Here is a 15,770-nt window from a genome sequence, read left to right as displayed (position 1 = left end):
CAAAAACCGGTGATCGGTGACACGTCGCTCCATTCCATAATGTCGTTACTGCTGCTGGTACGATATTATTTGTCGTTCTTGCAGCAGCACACATCGCTGTGTGTGACACTGCAGGAACGACAAACATCTCCTTACCTGCATCCCACCGCCAATGCGGAAGGAAGGAGGTGGGCGGGATGTTATGTCCCGCTCATCTCCGCCCCTCCGCTTCTATTGGCCGGCCGCTTAGTGACGTCGCGGTGACACCGAACGCACCTCCCCCTTGAGGGAGGGATTCTTCGGCAGTCACTGCAACGTCGCTGACAAGGTATGTGCGTGTGAAGCTGCCGTAGCCATAATGTTCGCTACGGCAGCTATCACCAGATATCGCATGTGCGATGGGGGCGGGTGCTATCGCGCTCGACATCGCTAGCCGATGCTAGCGATGTCGCAACGTGTAAAGTACCCCTTAGAAATGCCAAAAGAAGAAATAGATATAAAAAATGTTTGAAATAAATCAGCGAGGGATGAATGCCAACGTGTAATCACGAGGAAAATTTCCAAATCCACTTATTGAAGGTGTCAGGTCAAGTTCATCTATGTCCACAGGTGACCGGAGGCTGAAGTTCTGTAAAATGGTCGTGAAAAACAGGAAAAGCTCCATTCTTGCAAGACTTTCTCCAAGACAGATCCGTTTTCCTGAAAAGTAAAGAAATAGTTGAGTAAATCAACAATGAGCTGAATCTACTCATAAACAGTTTTAGGTCTCATCACTACAGGTACAAAGATCAGAGCTGTTGACGCTGAGGATTTTTCTTTGATCTATGTCGGGATAGCTGTATACTGGTATTAAAGTGAACATAAGTCTAGCTGATGAGTTAGAAAGCTCATGATGAGTAGAGATGAGTAGATCGCTTTGGGTAATCTCACTCCATGATCCAGGTCAGTAGTCTATGGCCGTGGACAGGATCTGCACAAATTTCCTTACACTCCAGGATTCCTGGCTCAGCTTATGATTAGCCGGGCTGGTAGTTGCCATTAGTCATGAGCGAGCGCAAAAGTTCTCGAGTGATCAATATTCGAATGGAACATGTCGGATGCTCAGAAATGGTCGGCTTGAGTACCTAGTACAATAGGAGTCAATGGGTGATTCTAGCATATTTTTCCCATGGGCTGCTGCCTGCCCTGACACACCACTCGGCCACCACAGTCCCCATCAACCATGTGCAGCAGACATTACTCAGCAACCTCCGTTCTGTCTTCCTGACCACCACAGTCCCTATCATCCACGTGTACCTGGCAGCGCTCGTCAACTTCCGTTCCATCTGTGCCATCAAAATGTTCTTTCCCCTGGTCAAAGTAACTGTGCGGTGAATTCCAATCAAGTCCCCGTTCCGGAAAAAAAAGAGACATTTATTTTCCGGAACAGGGACTCGAATGGAACTAACTACATGCTTACTTTGGCCAGGGGCAATATTTGGATGGTGCACACGTAATGCAAGTTGCTGGGCGATGCCAGCTGCACGTAAATGATGGGGACTGTGGTGACAGGGTTTTGTGTCAGGGCAGGTAGCAGCCCACATCTTCTGGAAAAATATGCTTGAGTCACCCATTGACTTCTATTCTACTCGGTACTCGAGTTGAGCATTTCTGAGTATCCAATTCAAATATCGAGCACCAGAGCACTTTTATGCTCGCTCATCACTAATTACAACTACCAGTCTGGCTATTATAATGCACCCCCCATAGTCCTTCATATACTATAATGTGCCCCCCTTCCATAGTCCTCAATATAATATAACGCACCCACATCATCCTCCATATATTATAATGAACTTCCCATAGTCCTCCATATACTAAAATACACACTCCATCGTCTTCCATATATTACAATGCACCCCCATAGACCTCCATATATTACAATCCATCCCCATAGTCCTTCCTATATTATAATATACCCTATAGTCCTCCATATAGTATAATGCACTCCCGTAGTCCATCATATTATAATGTACACCCCATAGTCCTCCATATATTACAATGCACTTTCATAGTCCTCCATATATTATAATACACTCCCCATAGTCCTTCATATATTATAATGCACTCCCATAGTCCTCCGTATATTACAATGCACCCCCATAGTTCTCCATATATTATAATGCACCCCATAGCCCTCCATATACTGTATTGCACCCCATAGTCTTCCATATATTACAATGCACTTTCATAGTCCTCCATATATTATAATACACTCCCCATAGTCCTCCATATATTACAATGCACTCCCATAGTCCTCCATATATTATAATACATCCCATAGTCCTCCATATACTGTATTGCACCCCATAGTCATCCATATATTCTAAGGTACCCCATAATACTCTATATTTTATAATGCACCCCCACAGTCATCCATATAGTATTATGGAAATAGTCAACCAGTGTACTCAATGATTTTTAAAAAAATAATACCTCTCTTTTTTTCTCTTGCTGCTCCATTAATCTTGGCAAGACGTCTGCAGCCCTACACATCTTGGTACAGACATGAGCTGAGATGTCAGAGCTCAGACGCAGCGGGAGAATGATGGAGGGAAGAGTGCAGTGTTCCCTCTTTCATTATTGTTTTTGGCTGTATCAGCATGATTCAGTTGAATTTGTGATGTGTGGGGTTGGAAGGCGTGCGACGGCCCCTATAGCAAACACCTGGTCTTTTACCATTGGTGGTACGCCACTGGCCAACAATGCATTTTGCTATGCAACTTGGTGCCAATTATACTTTGAACACTTACCGGAAGAAAATGGCATAAATGCATCATTCCGAAAGAACTTTCCATTTTCATCTAGGAAATGTCCCGGGTTGAACAGATGTGGGTACTTAAAATGCTTTTTATCATTTAGAACAGCACTGAGCATTGGTAAGATGGTTGTACCCTAGGAAAACAATCAAATTATCATATATAAATTATATATTCATTAATAATCCTAATCCTATTGAGGTGTATTATAACTGTTTCATAATCTATAACACTTCTACCATGCCAAATTTTACCTTTGGAATATTGACATCTCTAAACTTCACATCACGGGTTACTTTGTGTGGGAGTCCCATTGGTATAAGGTTAACATATCTTTGAATCTCATGGATTACTGCATCCATATAGGGCATAAGGGATCGATCTTCCATACATGGAGCCCTGTCCCTTCCAATCACTTTGTCAATCTCTTGATGGATGCGTTCTATAGAGATAAAAGGCAACTGAGGTATCAACAAACAAATAACAAAACCAATGAACATATGAAATATTTCATGCAAATACAGTGCCTTGAAAAAGTATTCATACCCCTTTTCCACATTTTTTTCACCTTACACCCACAAACTTAAAGGGGTGGTTCCCCTGTTTTCATTACTGACCACATCAATATTATGTTGACAAACAACGTTTCTCTCAAATACCTTGTGTTGCCAAAAGTGCCTGTGAGCGGCGCTATTGTGGAACGCTCACCCCCTTTACATGACCCCCGGGCTCCGTGACCTCTGATGTCTGCTGATGTCACGTCAACTGAGGTGGCACTGTGATGCCCTGGGCAAGCCAGGGGTCACAGGTCATTACACCACCACACCCTACACCCCAGTTAGGAACACCTAGGCTAACCTAAAATCCTTGTTGTCTTCCTCCAGGGGCTGATGTCCACACCAGGGGGTGGGCCAGGCGGTTGCTCCGCCCACCGAGGAGTTCACAGCCCTGGAGGCGGGAGAACCAGGCAGTTGAAGTCTAGCTGAGGGCTAGAGTAGAGTTCAGTTAAGGAAGTGAAAGTAGAAGGAAGTGAAGTGGTAGAGGAGCTTGAGAGAAGGAGTAAAAGTGACAGTTTGTAAAGCCTGAAGCTGGTCCGGGTGTGTGCCCCGGACAGTGACAGCAAGGTTGGCAGACGGCGGTGAAAGTCTGCAGGGGGACTGCTCGGAGGTTGCTGGAAGGACCGCGGACGGGTGGTGACCCGGCGGTCTGGAGCAGTATACGAAGAACAGTCAGCACCAGGGCAGGGGCCTTTCGGATCCCGGCAAGGCTAGGAGTCGCCATAATTTGCCAAATCCGTCAGTGAAGGGGACGACTGTCTCCCAACAACCAATTCCCGATTGAAGGCAACAGTCCAACCGTTACAGAGAGACACCGCCACCGCCAGGGCACCAGTTTCTCAGGGCCAGCGCCTGCGGGCAAAGTAGGGCTCCTCCGGCCCATATCCAAGCCGGGGAGCGGGTTACCGGTGGGAACCCATCGCAACCATCATCATCTTAGGTGCAGGAAAAGGGACCGTCACCGTCAACTACTGGGGAAAAGCAAGTGCAGCCGTCCGTGGGAACCGTCTTTCCAGCCGTGTGTTTTACCGAGAACTGTGTCATTGTCTCAGGCTGAGTGAGTACCACAGTGCCGCAAGGCACAGCGCTGCCCCCGCGTCCCTGCGACCACCAAGCCCTGCATCTCCCACTTCATCACTGGGCCCCGGGATCACCAACCCCCCCTACCCACGGAGGGGCAACACAACAACTGGCTGCTCCATACCATCACTCCCGGGATCCCCATACAGAGCAGCGGTGGTGTCAACAAATCACCACAACCGTGGATGGCGTCACGGACAATAACCAATCCCCACACCCAAAACCAACCCCTTTCACTCACGGGCGAGGAGCGCCTCTAGAGTCCCCGGGATCCGGCCCATCGCTCGAGCCACCGAGCAGCAGCAGGCCGCAGCAGCCGCGGCAGCCGGACCCGAGCAGCAGGGAGAGCGCGGTGTCCCCTCCTCCGCCCGCGACAGCACCAGTCTTCCTGAGTGACTGGGCTGTGGGCGGTGTTTCACCGCTCATCACAGTCCAGCGTCACAGCCCAGTATCTCCCTGCTCCCTCCTTCACTGCACAGCACGCAAGCAGGAGCGATGCTGGGCTGTGACGAGTGGTGAAACACCACCCACAGCCCGGTCACTCTTGGAGACTGGGGTCAGTCGCGGTGATGTCAGGTCAACAGGAAGTTGACGTGACATCACTGAACATCAGAAGTCACGGAGCCTGGAGGTCACGCAATGGCGATGAGTGAACCGCAATAGTGCTGCTCACAGGCTGAATTGGCAAAACAAGGTATTTGAGAGAAGCCTTGATTCTCAATATAATATATACCCGTATTTTTCAGACCATAAGACGCACTTTTTTCCCCCCAAATGTTGGGGGAAAGTTGGGGGTGCGTCTTATGGTCTGACTGTGGCTGCGAGGAATGAGGTGCTGTGGTGGAGCGGGTCATCGGGGGCACGAGCAGGCTGTAGCAGCCTGCTGTGACCACGTGGTCCCGCTCATTACATATGCACGCCCATCCTCCTGCCCATTTCTCAGCGCAGAAGCCGGCACTGACAGGTGGGCGGGAGGACGAGCGGGGACGCGCGCATAGTAAAGAGTCGGTCCACATGATCACCCCTGGCAATTACAGCCTGGAGTGATCATGTGCGGCTGTATTCACTGCCCCCCGCGCATCATCATCAGCGCGGGGTGCAGTGAATCAGTGTACTCACCCGTCCCCGTGTGTGGAGCCGTTCCCCTGCAGGACGCGATGTCTTCCTGTCTGTGCCGGTCAGCTGATCTGTGCCGGTCAGCTGATCGGCACAGACAGGAAGACATCGCGTGCTGCAGAGGAACGGCTCCACACACACAGGTCAGCGGCGCAGAGAGGTAGATGATCGGTGCTGGAGGGAGTGAGGAAAAGGTGAGTATAAACGTTTGTTTTTTTTTCTCTGTTCTATAGGATACAGGCCATATACCAGGATGGTATATGAGCACGATGGGGGCATATAGCAGGATGGGAGTATATGAGCAGGAGGGATGGGGGGTATATGAACAGGATGGGGGTATATGAACAGGATGGGGGTATATGAGCAGGATGGGGGTATATGAGCAGGATGGGGGTATATGAACAGGATGGGGGTATATGAGCAGGATGGGGGTATATGAGCAGGATGGGGGTATATGAACAGGATGGGGGTATATGAACAGGATGGGAGTATATGAGCAGGACGGATGGGGAGTATATGAACAGGATGGGGGGTATATGAACAGGATGGGGGTATATGAACAGGATGGGAGTATATGAGCAGGACGGATGGGGGGTATATGAACAGGATGGGGGGTATATGAACAGGATGGGGAATATATATGAACAGGATGGGGGTATATGAACAGGATGGGAGTATATGAGCAGGATGGATGGGGGTATATGAACAGGATGGGAATATATGAGCAGGATGGATGGGGGGTATATGAACAGGATGGGAGTATATGAGCAGGATGGGAGTATATGAGCAGGATGGGGGTATATGAACAGGATGGGAGTATATGAGCAGGATGGGAGTATATGAGCAGGATGGGGGTATATGAACAGGATGGGAGTATATGAATAGGATGGGGGAATATGAGCAGGATGCTGGTATATAAGCAGGATGGGGGTATATGAGTAGGATGGGGGTTTATAGCAGGATCATATACAAGGCAGGAGGATCATTACAGGATGGGCTACCTTAGTAGAGAATTTGGGGACATTACCCCCATAACAGTGTCAGCAGCAAATCCTCGCCCCATAACAGTGTCATGACCACATTTTTTTGCTTAAAGTTTTATTTTCCTATTTTCCTCCTCTAAAACCAGGGTGCGTCTTATAGTCCGGCGCGTCTTATAGTGCGAAAAATACGGTATGTGCCCAGTAATGAAAAGGGGTGAACCACCTCTTTAGATGTATTTTATGTGATATACCAACACAATGTAGCAAGTAATTGTGAAGTGTAAAGAAAATGATACATAGTTTTCTAAATATATTAAAAATGTAAATCTGAAAATTGTGATATACATTTTTATTCAGCTTTCTGTAGTCTGATCCCCTAAATAAAATTCTGAGTAACCAATTACCTCCATAAGTCACCTAATTAGTAAAATGAGTCCACCTGTTTGTAATTGATGCTTAATAAAACTATAACAGTTCTATGAAGGTCAAACAGGTTTATTTGAGAACATAGGGGATCAAACAGCAACATGAAAACCAAGGAACACACCAGACAGGTCAGGGACAAAGTTGTGGAGGAAAGTAAAGCAGGGTTAGGTTATAAAAAACAGCCCAAGTTCTGAACATCTCACGTAGCACTGTTCAATCTAGAATCTAAAAATGGAAGGACTAGGGCACAACTGCAAACCTACCACTACTGATTGAAGGGTTCAGAAAGGAAACGAGTTGTAGTGCCACGCTATTCACTCCAGAATGTATGATCGATTAATGCCCTTTTATTTTCATGCACAGGTCAACACGTTTCAGGAGTACTCAGGTCCCTTCATCAGGACATCAGGCAAAAGAACATCAAATCTCTTTTTGCCTGATTTTGCCTCTCTTTTTGAGTGATGTCCTGTTGAAGGGAGCTGAGTACTCCTGAAATGCGTTGACCTGTGCATGAAAATATAAAGACATCAATCAATCATAAATTCTGTAGTGGTGAATAGTGCGGCACTACAACCCGTTTCCTTTCTCAACCCTTGAATCACTACACCCGGGGCTGCAGCTTTTCCACCATTGGCTACATACGAGTATAGGGGTTGTGACTGGCATAACCCCTCTAGGTGAGTTTTACACCTTTATTACCTTTTTTTTGTTGGATAAGACCCTATTGCGCTTTTCTTCCACAGTCCATACTGTTAACCTACCAAAACTGAGATTTCAAGCAAGGAGAGCACTGATCAGAGAAGCAGCCAGGAGGCCCATGGTCACTCTGGAGGACCTGCAGAGATCCAGAGCTCAGGTGGGAGAATCTGGCTACAGGACAACTATTCGTCATATGGTCCACAAATCTGGACTTCATGGAAGAGTGGCACGAAGAAGGAGGTTACTGAAAACAATCCATCATAAGTCCTGTTTGGAGTTTGCAAAAAGCCATGTAGGGGACATAGGTAGGTAGCATGTGGAAGAAAGTGCTCTGATCAGTGGAGAACAAAGTACTGTAGAACTTTTTGAGATAAATAGAAAATACTATAAGGGGCAGAAAACTAACACTGCACATCACCCTGAAACACCATCCTAAGGCTATGTGCACACTGGAAAATGGAATTTTCTCAAGAAAATTCCGCAGGTATTCAAAGATTACCGCACCCGCGGTAAAAAACCGCGGCAAACCGCACCCGAAAACCGCATTCAATGCAATAAGGCACATTGAAAAAAAAAAAAAAAAGTCATTTCATTCTGAGATAGAGAAATAGACAGAAGAATAGATAGAATAGATAGACAGACAGACAGAGGGATAGATAGAAGGATAGATAGAGGGATATATAGATAGATAGAGGGATAGATAGATAGAGGGATAGATAGATAGAGGGATAGATAGATAGAGGGATAGATAGATAGATAGATAGACAAACAGACAGAGGGATAGATAGATGGATAGATAGATAGATAGAGGGATAGATAGATAGAGGGATAGATAGATAGATAGATAGATAGATAGATAGATAGATAGAAGGATAGATAGAGGGATAGATAGATAGATAGATAGATAGATAGATAGATAGATAGATAGATAGAGGGATAGATAGATAGAGGGATAGATAGATAGATAGAGGGATAGATAGATAGATAGATAGATAGATAGAAGGATAGATAGAGGGATAGATAGATAGATAGATAGATAGATAGATAGATAGATAGATAGATAGAGGGATAGATAGATAGAGAGATAGATAGATAGAGGGATAGATAGAAGGATAGATAGAGGGATAGATAGATAGAGGGATAGATAGAGGGATAGATAGATAGAGGGATAGATAGAGGGATAGATAGATAGAGGGATAGATAGATAGAGGGATAGATAGAGTCCCTGTGAGCACACTCTGCATTTCTCACGGTTGGCAGTGTGTTCACATTACCGGCTGTGGGAAATGCCCTGGAGTTACCTCTGCTGTCTCGCTGCGAGGCTGCATTCAGCAGTGTCTGTGTCAGTCGTGGCTGGATGTAAGCAGCGCAGGAGCTGTGGATTACGTCGGAGCTTTGTTTCGGGAGGGGTTAATAAAAGGGTGAACGAGGCTTGTTTGTGTTTTATTTCAAATAAAGGATTTTTCGGTGTGTTTTTTCACTTTACTTACGGGTTGATCATGTCAGCTGTCACAAAGTCGCTGCCATGATCAAGATTGGAGTTAGTGGCGGCGATCCGCCACCATTAACTCCTTGTATTACCCTGACTGCCACTGCTACACGGCAGCAAGAAGAGTCGGGGACACTCCGGTAGTGCCACATAATGCATGCGACAGTCCCGGGGCAGCTGCGGCTGATATTCTCGGCTGCGGGAGGGGGAGTGAGGCGGGGGACATTAACCCCTCCCCAGCCTGAGAATACCGGGCCGCCGCTGTGTGCTTACCTTGGCTGGACGGTAAATATACAGCGGAGCCCACGTGTTTTGTTTTCTATATTTCCGTTTGCTTTCTATGTGTATTCTATATGTCTGTGTCTGTGTCTGTGTTCTATGTCCTATGTCTGTGTCTGTGATGTCTGTGTGTGTCTGATGTGTTTGTGTTTACTCTCTGCTCCGCTTCCTCTTCCTGTAATGACATCACTTCCCTGCAAAACCGCAGGCAAGCGATGTACATTACCGCAGGTAAACTGCGAAATACCGGGGGGAATAACGCAGGAAAATGCAGTGAACCGCACAGAATTTGCTGCCTGCGTTATTCCCTGCGGGATTTCACGATTACATTGGAGTCAATGGAGTGAAATCCTGCAGCGATGTGCGGAAAAGAATTGACATGCAATTGTTTTTGCTGCGGGAATCCCACAGCAAAACATGAAGCTGTCACATTCCGCCTAGTGCACACAGGATTTTTTTTTCCCATAGGTTTTGCTGGTGTTTCACTGCAGAGATGTTATGAACATTTTCTGCAGCGAAACATGCAGCAAATCCGCAGAAAATCCGCGGCAAAATCCGGTAAGTGCGCACAGGGCCTTAATGTCACACATGGTGGTGGCAGCATCCTGCTGTGGGGAGGCTTTTCTTCAGCAGAAGCAGGGAAGTTATTTTCTATGGGAAAATGTTACCATCTAGAGGGCACAAAAGAGGCATGTTACTATGTGAGAGGCTCAGTGGTGGCATAATGTGGGTTGCCACAATCGGAAGCAGAGTAAAACCTGATTAAAGATTTGAAATTAATTATTTTTTCAGGACTTTTCCAACCTTCAACATCCGGATGCTTGAGAAGAATCATCAGTCCATAACGCAGGGTTGTGCTGACCGTTTCTGTCCCCCCACCAAACAAATCTAATGTGCTGTAAACCAGGCCATCCATGTGAAACTCAGTATCAGCGATGTTTTTTTCCTGTGCAAAGAAGTAGAAATGTTGGATGGATGATGTAATGCTTTTTTATTGAGAAAAGAACAGAAGTTACTATACTGTTTTTTTTTTTTTGTCGTTAGCTCTATAGCTCATTTCATAACAAGTGAGATGGTCTGTGCAGGAATGTCTGGCATGGTAAGTATTGGGTGCCGGACTTTCACTTGCAAGCATGTCCCGTATTTTCCAGTTTGTAAGACACACTTTTTTTACCCCCAAAACTGGGGGGGGGGAATGGGAATGCGTCTTCCAAACCGCATATGGCTTACCAGGGCGGCAGTGATGGTGCAGGGTCAACAATACTAAGGGCTTGGAGTGGGTGTCACTGCAGTGAAGCAGCTCAGGAGGGTCCGTGTGCAACAGCGGAGGGTCGGCGATACTGCGGGCTCGTGGGGTGTCATGGCGTCAGGCGCCATTGATCTGCCAGTGGGCTTGGAGGAGGGGGTGTCACGGCTCAGGACAGTCAGTGTGTGGCGCTTGAGGGTTGGCGATACTGTGGGCTCATGGAGTGTTGTGGCGACGGGAACCACTGATCTGCCAACTGCTTTGAATCACCAGCATTTTCCGCGATGAACATCAAAAAAATGGTCGTGGAAGCCAATCTGCCGCCTCCGTGGTCATTTTCTTGAATTTCATCACATCAACGGCCAGCAATTCAATGGAGCCCACAGTTCGCCGGCGGATCAATGGCACTTGACTCTCCTCCGCTGTCGCACACTCACCCTCTTGAGCCGCGACACACACTCCTCCGAAGCAGCCAGCAGATCAATGGTGCCAGCCGTCGTGACACCCACGAGTCTGCAGTATGGCTGACCCTCCGCACACTGACCCTCTTGAGCCGTGACACCCCCTACTCCGAGCCCGCAGCATCGCCGATCCTCCTGAGCTGTAACACCCCTTTTCTGAGCCCACAGAATTGCCTATCCTGCCTCCTGGGACCTTCCTGAGCCGCTCCACCACTGCCCCCTGGTGAGCTAATATAAAAGGCACTAGAATTATAAGACGGACCCTCATTTTAACAGTAACAATTATTTTTATCCTATTTTTCTCCTTCAAATTTGGGGTGCGACTTATAATCCGGTGTGTCTTATAAAACGAAAAATACGGTATTTTGACTATATCAGGTAAAGCAATTGCATAGCTTAGACTTACCTTCATCTGGGGCACACATTCTTTTTGCAGCATTACCTTAATATATTGTTAGGCCCAGAAATATTTGTGATTTGGGGTATGCATGTCACTATTTTTGTTAAAAATGGAACAACTGAAATGCTGTTGTAGTGTTGACTTTCAGGTTTAATTAAAGAGATTGAATAAAAAAATATCTTGTAAATCGTTTAGGAAATGCAGCCATTATTCTACAAAATCTTTTCATTTTAGGGGCTCGAAAGTAATAGAACAAATTACCTTTGTCATAAATAAAATGTTCATTTTTAATACTTTGCAGAGAATCCTTTGCCTGAAGTCTGAATACCATAGACGTCACCAAGTGTTCCTGAGCCATTGCTGCAGCTGATTTCAGTTGTTGCTTGTTTGTGGGTCTTTCTGCCTTAAAGAGGTTATCCACTACCCTAACTCATTTTATTTTTTATTTATCAATCCTGCTATGATGTGCCTCTAAATGCATTCATACTCTAATTACAGTTCTGTAAACTTTTTATCATGCAGATGGAATGACTTGGTGTCTATCAGCTGCATCTCTGCTGTTTACATCCGTCTCTTCCTCTTCCCATACTTAATGTGTGCTAATACTACAAGTTCCATCATCCATTGCTGCAGCCTGTAATCCAGCATTTAGCACGCCCTCTGCATTCTTCACCCTTTGCTACTGAATATATTAGGAGCTACCAAGTGTCAGAGTGGCTCAGGGAAGGTAGCAGCCCATCTGCCAATTCCCAGATAGCCAGTACAGCCCTGTCACTGTGTTTGTTATGCAAAAATCAGCACCTTTCAGCTGTCCACCTCAGTGATTGGGTTATATTAAACCCTTTCCTTTTAAAATGCAGATTGCAGTGTTTCACTAGGTGTCGGCCCCTGCTGTTACTTCTGAATGAATATCAGCTGAGCTGCTCTGAGACTAAAGGCCCAGTCACACACAACGACTTACCAGCGATCCCAAAAACGATGCGACCTGATAGGGATCGCTGGTAAGTCGCTGGGAGGTCGCTGGTGAGATGTCACACAGTCAGACCTTACCAACAATGCAGGAAGAATACAGGTCGCAGTAGCGACCTGTATAACGATCTCAGCAGTCACTGTGACCCTGTCACACAGTGTCAAACACAGCGATGTGTCCTGCCCAGCAGGACATCTCCTTTGAAGAATATGGCCTGGACCATTCTGCAACGACCGGCGACCTCACAGCAGGGGCCTGATCGCTGGTAGATGTCACACATAACGAGATTGCTAACGGGATCGCTACTGCGTCACAGAAACCGTGACTCAGCAGCGATCTCGCTATGTTTGACGGTACCTTAATTGTGATTCAGTACAAAATGCCTACACCTACCATCAGGAGCCCAGTTACAACTTCCTTTTGTTTTGTTTGATTTCTGTGCCAGAAAAGGAGGTATCAAACATTACAGAGGAGAAAGAAGAATCTGCGTAACTATCCATTACTATGGGATCATTGCTGAGATGCGCTCATAGAAGCTATTCATCCAATGCAAGTATATTACAAAAGGTATTGTTTAGAAGAATTTTGATATATGGCAAGAGGGTGAAAAAGTAGTGGAAAAACTCCTTCAAGTTTTGTATTAATTATGTGAAATGCAGCTCAATGGGGTTGAGATCTGGTGTTTGACTCGCCCAGTGCAGAATTTTCCACTTCTTTGCTTTCGCAGTATGTTTTGGGTCACTGTCCATCTGTCTTGTGAAACCTCCTCCAATCATTCTTGCTGCATTTGGTTGAATCTCAACAGAAAGTATTGTCCAATTCACTTCAGAAATCATCCGGCTGTTTCTGTATTCAGTCATATCATTAATAACTGCTAGTACCCCAGGGCCATTGAGAGCTCTGCATGCCTGGCCATCACACCACCGTGGCCATATATTACAGAGGATGGTCTGTGATTTGAAACATGAGCCCTTCCAAGCCTTCTCCTGACTTTCTTCTTCCCATCATTCTGGTGCAGGTGGATCTTAGTTTCATCTTTCCACAGAATGCTTTTCCAGAACTGGGCAGCTTTTTTAGATGTTTTTGTCAAAGTCTAATCTGACCTTTCCATTTTTCATGCTGATTAATGGTTTGCACCTTGTGGTGATATTTGCTCTCATGAGGTCTTCTCTGTATGGTAGACTTAGATACTGAAAAACCGACTTCCTGGAGATTGTTGTTCTCTTGGGTTGATGTTGTGAAGGAGCTTTTCTTCACTGAGGAAAACATGCTGCAATCATCTACCACTGTTTTCTTCTGTGGACGTCCAGTCCTTTTTGACCTTCCCAAACTCACCAGTTGGCTCTTTTTTTGTAGAATATAACAAACTGTTGATTTGGTCACTCCTAACATTTCTGCTATCTCGCTGATGGATTTCTTTTTTAGCCTAATGATGGTCTGTTTCTCTTCCATTGAGAGGTCTTTTGACCACATGTTGAAGGTTCATGGCAACAGATTCTAAATATAAATGCCAAACCTGGAATCAGCTCCAGACCTTTTACCTACTTAATTGATGATGCATGAACAAGTGAATAGTCTATACAGTCTAATAAAGAGCTAAGTGTAAAATTACTTTTGATCCCTTTAAAAAGAGCTGTAATTCCTAAACACATACTCCAATTAGGATGTGATTTCCCTTAAATTAAAGCTGAGAGGAGTCTACACTTTAGGACCATATTTATTATAGAACTGTATCTTGAATATATTTTGGGAAACAGCTGAAATGCCAAAATTTGCATCACTGTCCGAATATTTCTGGATATAAGCGTATTGTATAAATATCTTAGTACTTGGTGACCCTCTCCATGAAACCTAGGGCATATGTCCCACCAGAGCTTCCCTAGTTGTGTCCTTGTATAGCATTTATGGGACCAGCTTACCTGTTCCATCTTATTGAAGAAGCAGTCAATGAAATCCCGAGGGTCGTTGGGATCAACAGTTCCCTTATGCATTTGCACACGTTTTAGCACTAACTCCTTTAAATCATCAGAAGCTTTGATTAACCTGTGGTGAGGTCCTGGCACCTTTTCCATGAATTTAGGATAGACATTATATAGCTGAAAGATATTGATGTAGTAACGTTATAGCATGAAGGCATTTAACATTTAGCATTGATATTTTGGAAATAAGTTCTTCCTTACTTTCCCCCAAATTGTGCTAAATCCTTGAAAAGTTTCTTTTAGGAGACCCAGAAGCTTCAGAAATTCTTTGTCGTCATATTCAAATCGATCTCCGAATACCACTGAGCAGATGACGTTAGAAACGGCTTTGGAAAAATAGAACGTTGGATCCAATGGTTGTCCTGTCACGGGAGAGAACACGACTATATCAAGGAATTATTTACAGCAGGGTGTGTAAGTATTTTATAATAGTGAATCTACATTTGGGATTTTAAATGTGTATATAGTGGCGTGCATAGTTTTGCTTATAGCGCAAATGGACTTATCAGTATGTAGGCATTGTGTGGTGTCGGGACTCATGTTCTGAGCCCACGTTACAGAAGGCAGGTGCCAGCCATATTATACACATCTCTATGCACAGCTGATAACACAAGAGCCATGATTTACAATAGTGATGTCACAGCTCACCTCCTCCACCACCTATACAGAGACTGATAACATCTCTATTTACAGTAGATAACACAGGATCCACTATTCACAATAGGTGATGTCACAGCTCACCTCCTCCACCACCTATACAGAGACTGATAACATCTCTATTTACAGTAGATAACACAGGATCCACTATTCACAATAGGTGATGTCACAGCTCACTTCCTCTTCCTTCTGTGCAATGACTGATACCTCTATATAGAGTTGATAACAGGATCCAAAAATCACAATAGAGAATATCATAACTCACCTTCTCTTCCTCCTGACTGATCACACCACTATACACAGTTTATGACATCACATCCACCATTCACAATAGGTGATGTCACAGCTGACGTCCTCCCTTTCCTGTACAATGACTGATAACACCTCTATATGTGACGCCCTGGACTAGCCAGGTAGTCACATACATAACAACACACACACCCCCACCCCCCAGACAGTTACATTAGTCAGACGAAAACCCTTTTTGCCTCCCTCCAGGGTCTGATGTCCACACCAGGTGGGGCGGAGCCAGGCGGTTGGCCCCACCTACCGAGGAGTTCACAGGCCTGGAGGCGGGAAAAGAGACAGATTTGTTCAGGAGGTGAAAGTGAGAAGTCGCAAACTGCGTGTGTCTGGATCGGAGCCCAGGCA

General features: G+C 45.6%; 1 protein-coding gene across 1 annotated transcript in view; it reads right to left on the bottom strand.

Moving 5' to 3' along the window:
* Window positions 1-419: 419 nt before the first annotated feature.
* LOC142251108 (cytochrome P450 2C16-like) overlaps window positions 420-15,770 on the bottom strand; it is a 34,963-nt gene continuing 19,612 nt past the window's right edge. Inside the window, exons 4-9 of the mRNA XM_075323623.1 lie at window positions 14,664-14,824; window positions 14,403-14,579; window positions 10,211-10,352; window positions 3,032-3,219; window positions 2,772-2,913; window positions 420-678 (exon numbers count right to left, since the gene is read on the bottom strand). Coding sequence (XP_075179738.1) covers window positions 497-678; window positions 2,772-2,913; window positions 3,032-3,219; window positions 10,211-10,352; window positions 14,403-14,579; window positions 14,664-14,824 — 992 coding nt within the window. The 3' untranslated portion in view covers window positions 420-496. The remainder of the gene's footprint in view (window positions 679-2,771; window positions 2,914-3,031; window positions 3,220-10,210; window positions 10,353-14,402; window positions 14,580-14,663; window positions 14,825-15,770) is intronic.

The sequence above is a fragment of the Anomaloglossus baeobatrachus genome, chromosome 9 (assembly GCF_048569485.1).
Source record: "Anomaloglossus baeobatrachus isolate aAnoBae1 chromosome 9, aAnoBae1.hap1, whole genome shotgun sequence".
Taxonomy (NCBI): Eukaryota; Metazoa; Chordata; class Amphibia; order Anura; family Aromobatidae; genus Anomaloglossus; species Anomaloglossus baeobatrachus.
Note: the sequence above shows the minus strand (reverse complement) of the source record. Positions and strands in the feature narration are given on the sequence as shown.